This window comes from Hypanus sabinus, chromosome 11 (genome assembly GCF_030144855.1).
Source record: "Hypanus sabinus isolate sHypSab1 chromosome 11, sHypSab1.hap1, whole genome shotgun sequence".
In the NCBI taxonomy this organism is placed as follows: domain Eukaryota; kingdom Metazoa; phylum Chordata; class Chondrichthyes; order Myliobatiformes; family Dasyatidae; genus Hypanus; species Hypanus sabinus.
In genome coordinates, this window is record NC_082716.1 from 44,037,968 (window position 1) to 44,051,925 (window position 13,958).

At 36.3% G+C, this 13,958-nt stretch overlaps 1 protein-coding gene across 1 annotated transcript in view; it reads left to right on the plus strand.

Annotated features, from left to right (window-relative positions):
* Positions 1 to 13,958, plus strand: part of LOC132401907 (nardilysin-like) — a 77,581-nt gene that overhangs the window by 15,251 nt on the left and 48,372 nt on the right. The window contains exons 5-9 of the mRNA XM_059984251.1: positions 1,776 to 1,849; positions 1,980 to 2,075; positions 2,162 to 2,284; positions 9,694 to 9,751; positions 13,708 to 13,781. Of these exons, the coding sequence (XP_059840234.1) occupies positions 1,776 to 1,849; positions 1,980 to 2,075; positions 2,162 to 2,284; positions 9,694 to 9,751; positions 13,708 to 13,781 (425 nt within the window). The remainder of the gene's footprint in view (positions 1 to 1,775; positions 1,850 to 1,979; positions 2,076 to 2,161; positions 2,285 to 9,693; positions 9,752 to 13,707; positions 13,782 to 13,958) is intronic.

The window sequence follows — 13,958 nt, forward strand, 5'->3', positions numbered from 1 at the left end:
CATTTCCTTTCTTTTCTTTTTAAATCTTTTTATTAATTTTAAACAAACATAAATGAAACATGAATACAGAGTTTGAGAGTACATAATTAATAGGTTAAAGTATAAATATAAATAGATGATAATCCATATATAATAACCTCCCAAACTCATAGTAATTACGAAAAATGGAGTAAATAAGAACCCCCCCCCCCAAAAAAAAACCTAACCAACATGGGCCATTGGATTATGTCAAATATACACAGTAGAGTCAATAACTCTGCACCTCCATCCAAATAATTAAGAATAATAAAAGTAAGGTTTAGGAAAGTCAGTTTAGCTCATATGAAAATGTTGAATAAATGGTCTCCAAGTTTTTTCAAATTTAACTGAAGGGTCAAAGACAACATTTCTAATTTTTTCTGAACTCAAACAAGAAATAGTTTGAGAAAACCACTGAAATATAGTTGAAGGGTTAATTTCTTTCCAGTTCAATAGAATAGATCTTCTAGCCATTAATGTAACAAATGCAATCATCTGCCGGGCTGAGAGGGATAAACAAATATTATCCACCATTGGTAAACCGAAAATTGTAGTAATAGGATGCAGTTGCAATTTGATATTCAGAACTGTTGAAATAGTACTGAAAATATCTTTCCAATAATTTTGCAAGCAAGGGCAAGACCAAAACGTGGGTCAATGAAGCAACTTCAGAATGACATCTGTCACAGGTTGGATTAACATAAGAATAAAATCGAGCAAGTTTATCCTTGGACATGTGGAGCCCTATGTACAACCTTAAATTGTATTAGGGCATGTTTAGCACAAATAGAAGAAGAATTGACTAATTGTAAAATTTTCTCCCACTGCTCAGTGGGTATAAGACAATGAAGTTCTTTTTCTTATTCCTCCTCAATTTTTTTCTGATACTTTTGGCTGTATTTTCATGATCATATTATAAATAATGGCTACTAAACCCTTCTGGCAAGGATTCAGAGCTAAAATTTTTTCCATAATGGACATAATTTTGGAGACTGTAACATATTATTCAAGAAATTTCTAACTTGCACGTATCTTTAAAAAAAGAGTTTTAGGCAAATTATATTTATTAGATAGCTGTTCAAAGGACATAAAACTGTTATCTAAAAATAGATCATGAAAATATGTTATACCTTTTGTTTTCCATAATACAAAGGCTTGATCCATAAGAGGGCTGAAAAAAAATGTTAAGATATAATAGGGCTTGATAAGATAAACTTATCCAAGCCAAAGAATTTACGAAATTGAAACCATATTCGCAATGTATGTTTAACTATAGGATTAGTTATTTGTTTATTCAGTTTAGATAAAGCAAAACGAAGCGAAGATCCTAAAATAGAAAACAATGAAAAGTCTTGTACAGATTTATATTCCAAATTTACCTATTGTGGGCAAGATGCTATAATTGATTCTTGTGTCCAAAATATTAATTATCGAATATTAACTGTCCAATAGTAAAATCTCTGGTTTGGCAAAGCCAAACCACCCTCCTTCTTAGGCGTCTGTAAATATTTTTTTCTTAATCTAGGATTTTTATTCTGCCACACATACGAGGATATTTTGGAGTCAATAATATCAAAAAAAGATTTAGGAATAAAACTTGGTAATATTTGGAATAAATATAGTTTCACAATACTGGAGATCTTAATATTGCTGTCAAGTTCATGGACTGATGGTGAGCACTAATAGTTTTGCCATTATTTTTTCAAAAACCTTTGCTTTTATAACAACAGACCCATCTCAATCTGTATTTCTTTCAGGTGGGCACAATTTTTCATTGGCCCCTTAATGATCCAAGACACCATTGATCGTGAAGTAGAGACAGTAGATAGTGGTAATGTACTGTTATATAATTATATACATTTTTCTGGTTAAAGTCTTTTGAACAGGCTGAAAATGCTTATTATTTTTGGTAATCTCAAACGAATAATGTAATATTTATGTGAAATAACAATTTTTTTCAGAGTTTCAGCTTGCTATGCCATCTGATTCAAGTAGAAAAGAATTATTATTTGGAAGTCTTGCTAGACCTGGTCATCCTATGGGAAAATTCTTCTGGGGTAAGATGTCTATTTCCATATTACTTTTCTTTTCTTAATTTTGTTCTTGCACTGCGATGATTCATATATCTTTGTAATATCAACAGGAAATTCACAGACACTGAAACATACACCAAAAGAGAAAAACATTGATACCTATGCTAGACTTAAACAGTTTTGGAAGCGCCATTACTCTGCTCAATACATGACTCTGGCTGTCCAGTCAAAAGGTGAATATTCATTGTTTGCATTATTTACTCTTGATTCTGGACGATACAGTAGTGATTCTTTGAATAATTATAGAAGTGCCACCTAATGTTATAACATTTGCTATATGATTAAGATAATGTATTTTAGAAATTTCACATTTGTTACTCTCAAATAAACTTTGCACCAACAGTAGTGAGAGTCTGGATGTTGAGTGCACATCCATGCTTTAGGGAATATCAGAAGTCCTGCACACCAAATGGATGGAAAATATTCCACAGCCAAATTATTATTTTATCCAGAACTGTGAAAGCTTAAAATGCTTAAAGCAGCTAAAAATATTTAAAGCATTTAAAAAGAAAAGCAGAGAAAGCCACTGAATTTGGGAGCCTTCACCTTCTGATGTTCAGTGCATCTTCAACTTCCACCTCAGCAACTAAATTCAATGGTAAATTTGAGCCTCACCTTTTTGCCATCCATGTCTATCGTGCAAGATGGCATCCCTGGTTTAAAAAAAAGTTCACTTTAATTTTTTATTTATCATAAATATAGTATTTATGTTTTGTTAAAATCTGGTTATTTATAAATTTGAACTAAATTCATGCCGCCTTTAATTATTAAGAGCTAGTTAAGCTGTTTTTAGAATTAAAAACCTTAGCAGATTTTATGACAGTGGCATCCATGAGCTGGGCCTCAGCTTCAGTCACATCTGCCTTGCCATGGGGGCCACAGCTGGAGGATTCTACAGGGTCATAAAAGGTTAACGTAGCCATGGGGGTTGTATGGGAGCGGTGGGTAGTTATGAAGAAGACGTGGGTTGAGTCATTGAAGATAAAGCCCAGTAAGTTAAGAACTCAAACTTAAAAGCCTAAAACAGGTTAAAAATATAATTGATTAACCAAGTAGAGATTAAAAGTACTGAAAAGATAAAAACAGTATGTCTGAACTAATAAACTATTCACAAGTCTTTTTTTTATATTAGTTTTTTTTATACATATTCTACATCGCTACAGATAAAAAACCCCAGATCGAAATGAAGAACGTTAATACATTGCAAAAGTAAACATACAATAATAATATAATACAAAAGAAGATAATTGAGAAAGCACCCAAATTGAAGACATGTAAAATTAGTATCCTCCCCAAGCCCCGCAACAAAAAAGAACTCCAGACCAACCACAACATAATATAGAGAGTATACATCAGGACATTCAAACCCCCAAAACTGTAAATACACTTAGCAACAGAAGATATTAATGCCTACTACCAAAAAAAAGGAGCTGAAAGCAAGGGACCGAAAAAAAACCTTAGTTAAGAGGAAGGTTATGAAAGTACTCAATAAAAGGTCCCCAGACCTTATGGAACTTTGTATCCAAATTAAGAACTGAATAATGAATTTTTTCAACGTCTAAGCAGGACATAATATCATTAAGCCATTGAGCATGCATGGGCGGGGCAACATCTCTCCATCTAAGGAGGATTAAATGGCTAGCCAGGAGAGAAGCAAGAGATAATATTCGACACTTAGTCGAACTCAGATGTAAATCTGTCTCACCCAAAAAACCGAACAAAGCAATTCAAGGGTTAGGTTCTAGGTGGTGATTCAGAATATAAGATAATGTTATGAAGACATTGTTCCAAAATTTCTCCAAGCTAGGACAAAACCAATACATATGAATGAGAGAGGCTTCGCCCCTTTTGCATTTATCACAAAGAGGACTAATATTAGGGTAAAATCGAGATAGTTTAGATTTAGACATATGGGCTCTATGAACAATCTTAAACTGTAAAAGGCAATGGCGAGCACAAAGAGAGGTTGAATTAACCAATTTGAGAATCGAGTCCCAAGTCTCATCAGATAAGGAGATATTTAAATCATGCTCCCAATTTTATCCACAGGGGCATGCCATAAGGATGCTAATTTATCACGAATAAGTGATATTAAACCTTTACCTAGTGGATTAATAGAAAGAAATAAATCCATAACAATTTTCTCAGGCATTTCAGGGAAGTTAGGAATTAAAGGATTAATAAAGTGTCTAATTTGGAGATATCTAAAAAAATGAGCATTGGGCAGATTGAACTTAGCAGAGAGCTGTTGAAAAGATGCGAAGCGATTATCAATAAAAAGATCTTCAAAATGTCTAACGCCCTTCCTATACCAATCATGGAATGCTGAATCATACGTAGTAGGTAAAAAAAGGGTGATTATGTAAGATAGGGCTAGAAAAGGAAAAACCATGGAAACCATAAGATTTCCTAAACTGAGCCCATATATGCAAAGTGTGTCTAACAAGAGGATTAACAATTAATCTGGACAAACTACTAGGGAGTGCAGAGCCAAGAAGTGCAGAGATAGATAAATCTTTAGTGGAACTCAACTCCATTGCCACCCAATTAGGCACTCGGGTTGGCCATGGAAAAAAGACCAAAAGGTAGCACAACGTATATTGGCTGCCCAATAATATAAACGAAAGTTAGGTAAAGCCATCCCACCCCCTTTTTTAGATTTTTGGAGATAAACTTTATTAATTCTAGAGCGCTTATTCTTCCACAGATATGACAAAATTATAAGAGTCTAAGGAATCAAAAGATTTGGGAATAAAAATTGGGATTGATTGAAATAAATATAAAAGTTTAGGGAGAACATACATTTTAACAACATTAATACGACCTACCAAAGACATAGATAGAGGTGACCATTGTAACAGACTCTGTTTTATAGTATATGAAAGATTGGCAAAATTTTCACGAAAGAGATCTTTAAACTTCCTTGTGACTGTAATCCCAAGATAAGTAAATTGATTATGAACTACTTTAAAAGGGAGATCACAAAATGTTAATTCTTGTGCTTCTTTATTAATTGGGAAAAGTTCGCTGTTACGTAAATTAAGTTTATAGCCAGAGAACTGGCTAAACTGATCAAGAAGTGAAAACATTGGAGGTAAGGATGTAGACGGATTTGAAAGAAAAAGTAATAAGTCATCAGCATAAAGAGAAACTTTATGCTCAACACCCCCTCTCCAAATCCCGGTCAATTCAGGACAATTTCGAAATGCTATCGCCAAAGGTTCTATAGCCAAATCAAAGAGAAAGGGACTTAAAGGGCATCCCTGATGGGTGCCACGTTTGAGGTTAAATAACTGGGATTTCTGAAAATTAGTCAAAACAGAAGCAGTAGGACACAAATACAGCAATTTGATCCAAGAGATAAAACATTGACCGAAGTCAAATTTTTCTAAAACTGCAAAAAGGTAGTTCCACTCTATACGATCAAGTACTTTCTCCGCATCGAGGGAAATAACACATTCAGGAATCCCAGTTGGAGTGAATATAAAATGTTAAATAAACGCCGAATGTTTAAAAAAAGGAAGACGGTTTTTAATAAAACCAGTTTGATCATCAGAAATAATAGAGGGAATAACAGTTTCTAATCTATAAGCCAAAACTTTGGCCAAGATTTTAACATCAACATTAAGCAAAGAAATCGGCCTATACGAGGAACACTCTGTTGGGTCTTTACCCTTTTTTAATAAAAGAATAATAGATGCCTCATTAAAAGAGGGTAGCAATTTACCGTAATTAAATGAGTCAGATAATACTGAGAATAACTGAGGAGAAAGAAGTGAAAAGAATGATTTATAAAATTCTACGGGGAACCCATCAGGTCCAGGAGATTTCCCTGAAGACAATGCAGAAATTGCAAAAGATATTTCTTCTGATGATATAGGCGCATTAAGTTTGGCTTTAAAATCAGATGAAAGCAAAGGAATATTCAGATTATTTAAAAAATGATCAACAGAGATATTGTCATTCAAAGATTCAGAGGAATAAAGTCGGGAATCAAAATTTTTAAATGTGTCATTGATTTCTAAGTGATCCGATGTAAAGTCTCCATTTTCCTTCCGGATCTTTTTAATATGTTGTTTGGCTTTGGAACGTCTCAGCTGATTGGCTAAAAATTTACCAGATTTGTCACCATGCATATAGAAGCGACTCTTACTTTCAAGAAGTTGGAGTTCGACAGGTTGAGTAGACAGAAGATTAAATTTAGTTTGAAGTTCAATACGCTTCTTGTATAATTCAGGATTCTTAGTTTGAGCATACAGTTGATCCAATTCTTTAATCTGATTAATGAGGTCTAATCGATCTGCACAGGACTTTCTATTAAGATTTGCTGTATAGGAGATTATTGGACCCCTCAAATATGCTTTCATGGCATCCCAGACAATCTGGGATGATATTTCAGATGATGTATTGGTGTTAAAATAAAAGGTTATCTGATCCTTAATAAATTTTAGAAAATCATCATCCGATAATAAAGTCAAGTCAAAACGCCAGTGTTTATTCCTCTGAGGGAGACCAGGAAAATTTAAAGACAAAGTAATTGGGGCATGGTCAGAAATCAGTACACTCTGATAGTCACAAGGATAGACAAATGGAATAAGTTGATTATCGAGTAAAAAGTAGTCAATTCTAGTAAAGGTGTGGTGAACATGTGGAAAAAAAAGAATAGTCTCTCTCAGTAGGATGAAGGAAACGCCATATATCAGAAATACCATAATTAGAGAGAAGAGTGAATGCCATATATCAGATATCTTATTATGGAGTTCAGAAGGAATATTTGAATTAATAAGGATGAGACCGCCCCACTAGCTTTGGTAGCAAAATTGCTGACCCGCCCACTTTGACAGAAGCCGAAAATGATCAAAACTATGAATATGAGTTTCTTGAAGGAAAGCAATGTCAGCTTTGAGTTGTTTAATATGCGAGAAGACCTTCCTTCTTTTAACAGGATGATTCAATCCCTTTACATTCCAGCTCACAAATTTAAGTGAATTAACAATTATCAATTGTTAGTGCATAGAAGGTAGCAGGCATATAAAAAATCAAACAGTACAATAACAGTTTGGGAGCAAAAATGTAAACACAGATCCGTAGAATCAAAACAGAGACATGTCCTGAATAACAAAGGAAAACAAAAGAAACAGTGAGTAGTGTTGGAACTGCAGAACCCCCCCCCCCCCGCAACCCAAAATTAGACTGCTACCTAAAAAAGCAGCTAGCTCTACCCAAAAAATTAACCCAAGTATGACTTCCAGTTCTGTGTCGTTAACAAAAGTTCCGTATAAATAATATAGCAAATAATAACTAATTTATGCACTAGAAAACAGAATTACAAATAGGAACAACTTCAACAGAAGTATAAAACTTAATACAAAGAAAATCAGAAGAAAACTAAAACTAACCTACCCGTGAAAAATTAGAAAAGATTAAAAGGAAAAAAAGGGAGGGAGAAAAGGGGGAAATTATAAAATTCAAAGAGAGTCCTTATCAACCATTTACAGAAAAAAAAAGCAAAACTTAAACTATGAATCAAGCAACAGGGAGGCCTTCAATAAAAAAACTCCAAAAATTCCAAAACAAGTTAAAGACAATTGTAGTTCTCTATAGATAAGGTTATACAAAAATAAAATAGATTACACAGGTAAAATCTAAAAGTTCGCAGGGAAACATTAAACTTAAATTATCTATTTAGAAAAAACGCACCAAGTCCAGGGAGAGATTGACTACAACCCTTAGAGTTTCAATAGATAATGACCGAATTAGTCAAGTAAAGTCTGAGTTCGGAAAAAAATAGTTTTACTTCGAGAAGTATTTATCAACCATTTTAGAAGGTCAGGCCGGTTCCGAAGAAGACGAGGTGGCTGGAAGACTTCCAACAAACGCCTCAGCCTCCTTCACTGATTTAAACCACTTATAATCTCCAGTAGTAAGTGTAATTTGAAGATCGACTGGATTTCGGAGAGAGGGTCTGAATCCGCGATCAAAAAGCACTTTCATTACATCTTTAAACTCAGCACGCATCTTCAGAACCTGGGGGGCAAAATCCTCCACAAAATGAATGACCGTATTTTGAAAAGCAAAAGTACCTCTGTGGAGTGCCTCCATCGTCAAACGGTTTTTCACCTGGTATTGATGAAAGCATAAAATAATCGGCTGTGGGCGGGAACCCAGAATTGCTCGAGGAACATAGATCCTGTGTGCCCTTACAAGCTCAGGTGGAGTTGGAAGAAATTCTTTCCCAAAAATCTCACAGAGAAACTTAGAAAAAAATTCAACGGGAGAGTCCTTTTCGGTGGCCTCTTGCAAACCAAGAATTCATAGATTGCAACGTCTGCTCCGATTTTCAAGATCCACCATTTTGGAAAAAAGTTTACTATTCTTCTCTAGGTTGGAGCAGAGAGTTTCAAGATATTGAACACGGCGTTTTAAATCTTCAGAAGTTACGTCAATGCAAGATAAATGTTCAGCATGTTCATCCACTCTAGCATTCATCTGATCCAGTTTGACATTCAGCTGGTTGAAAGAAGTTCTAAATTCAGTTCTAAAATCCATTAAAGTATCTTATCGATGTTGTTCCAGAACAGCGAGAATGTCAGCCGGCAAAGCCATAGAAGTTTCCTTTTTCCCGGTTTTAGTACTTTTGGTAGCCATTATAAGATAGATGTGTTCGCAGGCAGGTAAAAGAGAACTAATGAAATACCTAACTAAGGTTTAAGAAGGGAGACATATAGTGCAAAGGTAAGAAGAATAACGGAGCAAAAGTTTGGAGCAACTAAACAATCGCCATCTTACCGGAAGTCCACAAGTCTTTTAAAATTAACAAACCTTTGCTAAAGGTTGTTCCTTTCTATTGAAATCAATGGAGGCTGCCCCATGTGCCTTCTATCTGGTATTGAATTCTCCAGTGAGTGTAAATTGAAGAACATTTAGCTCAAGTTTCTTTTGCACAGTGGATTTCTTGAGCTGTGCACCATTGAAGTACAGTCTGCTGTCAGCGGCTTCCAAATTTGCATACAGAAGTGCAAAATCCTCCCATTGATTTATGCAAGTTCCTGTGCGGAGGATCAACTTTACCTTGAAAGGTTATCGTACTTATCATAGATTTCGATGTGCACTGCAAATTTAGTATGGCAGGCTTACAAGGAAAACTGCAAATTATAAATGTGGACATAGAAATTGATACTGGAAAAGCAGGTAAGCAATATACACAAATATCAGTAATCAATTTTTTTGATAAAAATCTTTGGAAGATGTTTTATAAATAACACAGCTGTAAGGGCAGCAAGTATAGCTGCAGATGTGACCGATTACTCCCATGTTTTCTTGCTTGGAGTTCTAGAGCTCACGAACCTGTTCTATTCTGAACTCTACACTGTGACTTGCATAAAGAGAGAGAGAGAATTGGTTTTAAAAGCGCACCATCTGTCAGTTTTGTAAGAAAGCATTTGATATAGATGTCCAATCTTGAATTTCAAGGATGCATCAGTGAATTTTAATGAAGACTAGACTTAAATTTAGGAACAATTTTGATGAATGTAGCATGCGATGGGTTAAACTAATGCCATTTTCCTTTTAACAATTGCAGAAAGCCTGGATACTTTAGAAGCATGGGTGAAGGAAATTTTTTCTCAAATACCAAACAAGTAGGACCTGTTCTGCATCGTTACAGTATTTCATGCATTTTTTTTAGATTATAAGAAAAATTGCGAATTATATTTGAGTATTTTTCATATTCAAAAATATTGGCTTCTTGTAATGCCATTCCATGGGTAGTAGATACACTTTAGTACTTTAATCAGGTGGTTTATCTTCATGTATGATGGTAACTTTTTCCAAATCAGTTGATTGTGGGTATGCTTCATGCACCTAAGCTCATTAACACCAAATATCCCTATGTTCCATAGGGATCAGAAATATCTCATTTCTCCCCTCTTTAGAACCATAGAACATTACAGCACAGAAACAGGCCTTTTGGCCCTTCTTGGCTGTGCCGAACCATTTTTCTGCCTAGTCCCATTGACCTGCACCTGGGTCATATCCCTCCAAACCCCTCTCATCCATATACCTGTCCAAGTTTTTCTTAAATGTCAAAAGTGAGCCCGCATTCACCACTTCATCTGGCAGCTCATTCCACACTCCCACCACTCTCTGCGTGAAGAAGCCCCCCCCCCAATGTTCCCTTTAAACTTTTCCCCCTTCACTCTTAACCCATGACCACTTTTTTTTCTCCCCTTGCCTTGGTGGAAAAAACCTGTTTGCATTCACTCTATCTATATCCATTATAATTTTATACACCTCTATCAAATCCCCCCTTATTCTCCTACGCTCCAGGGAATAAAGTCCTAACCTATTCAACCTTTCTCTGTAACTCAGTTTCTCAAGTCCTGGCAACATCCTTGTAAACCTTCTCTGCACTCTTTCAACCTTCCTGTAATATCCTTCCTGTAATTAGGTGACTAAAACTGCACAAAATACTCCAAATTTGGTCTCACCAATGTCTTGTACAACCTCACCATTACATCCCAACTCTTATACTCAATACTTTGATTTATAAGGGCCAATGTACCAAAAGCTGTCTTTACAACCCTATCTACTTGTGACGCCACTTTTAGGGAATTATGTATCTGTACTCCCAGATCCCTCTGTTCTACTGCACTCCTCAGTGTTCTACCCTTCCGAAGTGCAATACCTCACACTTGTCCACATTAAACTCCATCTGCCATTTTTCAGCCCATTCCTCCAACTGGTCCAAATCCCTCTGCAAGCTTTGAAAACCTTCCTCACAGTCCACTACACCTCCAATCTTTGTATCATCAGCAAATTTGCTGATCCAATTTGCCACATTATCATCCAGATCATTAATATAGATGACAAATAACAATGGACCCAGCACTGATCCCTGTGACACACCACTAGTCACAGGCCTTCACTCAGAGTAGCAACCCTCCACTACCACTCTCTGGCTTCTTCCATTCAGCCAATGTCTAATCCAGTTTACTACCTCTCCATGTATACCTAGCGACGGAATCTTCCTAACTAACTTCCCATGCGGGACCTTGTCAAAGGCCTTACAGAAGTCCATGTATACAACATCCACTGCCTTCCCATCATTCACTTTCTTGATAACTTCCTCGAAAAACTCTAATAGATTGGTTAAACATGACCTACCACGCACTAAGCCATGCTGACTTTTTCTAATAAGTCCCTGTCTATCCAGATACTTGTAGATCCTATCTCTTAGTATTCCTTCCAATAATTTACCTACTACCGATGTCAAACTTACCGTCCTATAATTTCCCGGCTTACTTTTTGAGCCTTTTTTAAACAACTGAACTACATGAGCTATCCTCCAATCCTCCGGCACCTGACCTGTGGATATCAACATTTTAAATATTTCTGCCAGGGCCCCTGCAATTTCAACACTAGTCTTCTTCAAGGTCCGAGGGAATACCCTGTCAGGTCCTGGGGATTTATCTACTCTGATTTGCCTCATGACAGCAAAATACCTCCTCCTCTGATCTGTAAAAGTTCCATGACTTCCCTACTTGTTTGCCGTGTTTCTATATACTCCATTCCAGTTTCCCTAGTAAATACAGATGCAAAAAACCCATTTAATATCTCTCCCATTTCTTTTGGTTCCATACATAGCTGACCACTCTGATCTTCAAGAGGACCAATTTTATCCCTTATTATCCTTTTGCTCTTAACGTACCTGTAGAAGCTCTTAGGATTATCCTTCACCCTGACTGCCAAAGCAACCTTGTGTCTTTTAGCCCTCCTGATTTCTTAAGTATTTTCTTCCTCTCTTTATACTCCTCAAGCATCTTATTTCCTCTTTGTTGCTATGCATGTTATACATCTCTCTCTTCTTTATCAGAGTTCCAATATCCCTCGAGAACCAAAGTTTCTTATTCTTGTTCATTTTGCCTTTAACCCTGACAGGAACATACAAACTCTGCACTCTCAAAATTTCTCCTTTGAAGGCTTCCCACTTAACAATCACATCCTTGCCAGAGAACAACCTGTCCCAATCTACGCTTTTTAGATCCTTTCTCATTTCTTCAAATTTGGCCTTTTTCCTGTTCAGAACCTCCACCAGAGGACCAGATCTATCTTTATCCATGATCAAGTTGAAACTAATAGCGTTATGATCACTGGAACCAAAGTGTTCCCCTACATACACTTCCATCACCTGCCCTAACTCATTTCCTAGTAGGAGATCTAATATTGCATCCTCCCTAGTTGGTACATCTATATATTGATTTAGAAAACTTTCCTGAACATTTACAAACTCTAACCCATCTAAACCTTTAACAGTATGGGAGTCCCAATCAACGTGTGGAAAATTAAAATCCCCTACAATCACAACTTTCTGTGTCCTGAAGTTGTCTGTTATCTCTCTGTAGATTTCGCTGACTATTGGGTGGTCTATAATACAAACCTATTAATGTGGTCATACCTTTCCTGTTTCTCAGCTCCACCCATACCCATATGGCCTCAGTGGACAAGCCCTCCAATCTGTCCTGCCTAAGCACTGCTGTAATATTTTCCCTGACTAGCAAAGCTACCCCCCCCAACCCCCACCCTTCATCCCTCTGCCTCTATCACGTCTGAAACATCGGAACCCTGGAACATTGAGCTGCCAGTCCTACCCCTCCTGTAGCCAAGTTTCAGTAATGGCTATGATGTCATAATTCCATGTGTCAATCCAGGTCCTCAGCTCGTCTGCCTTTCCCACAATACTCCTTGCATTGAAATATACACACCTCAAAATATTATTACCACCACACTCAACCTTACTATTTGTGACTTTGCATGAACTACTAACATCATTTATTTTTACCCCCATTCCACTATCTATTTTGGCACTCTGGTTCCCATCCGCCTTTGTACGAATGCCATAGCCTTCAACAATTTAAAAGGAATTGCCACCATTTTGACTACTTTTCTTGCACAGCTCCTCATGACTTGAGTGGCCCTTTACTGAATGTCAAAGCATTTCAAGGGGCTGGGTACACATTTCCAGTGTGAAGACCCTAATATGTGGATGCTCTGGACAACACTGGTTTATACCATTTCCCTTGTATCCAGGTACAGAGCACATGGAAAATGAACCTTGCTGTGTCTTTTAAACAGCAACTGAGTCATCCACTGGTTCAGTGGTAATTTTATGAGCTGTGCTGTGGTTATTTCTGTGGCGTGGCTTTTGATGATGTGCTGTGCACAGTGTATTGTTGGGTAGGCAAATGGTGAGTTTGCTGTTTGTTGCTCACTTCTGCCTTGACATCAGTGAAAATGTGATTGGCAAGTCAGTATTATTGAGTTCTAAAACCATGGTTTCCCTGCTCTGTATCATTGGTTTCACTAATGAATTTGATTTATGGTAGCCAAAGATTTTTTTTTTGTTAATTTTAAGAATAACTTGAATGCCGCAAGACAAAAAATTGGTACATCATATTATTATCATGCATATTTAAAAAATGAATTCTGGTTTAGAAGTATACTTGTAGAACTGAGAAATATAATTGCTAATGCTCATTTCTGAAAAATGTGACAAATAAATATTTATTTTCTCCTGATGTTTGTTTTTCACATGAAGTGGTCTTCCTAAACCAGATTTTTCTGATGTCGGGGGTCCCTTTGATACACCTGCTTTTAATAAACTTTATAGAGGTATGTGTACTATTGGATATCATTTACTTTTATCATACTTTAAGGTTCTTCATTTTATTTATTCATACAGTAATACTATAATATATATTTAATTTGTACCAGTGTAATAGTTTGTGTACATAAATGCATTGAATGTGTATATAAACTGGAAAAGCACAGCAACAGGTCTTTCAGCCC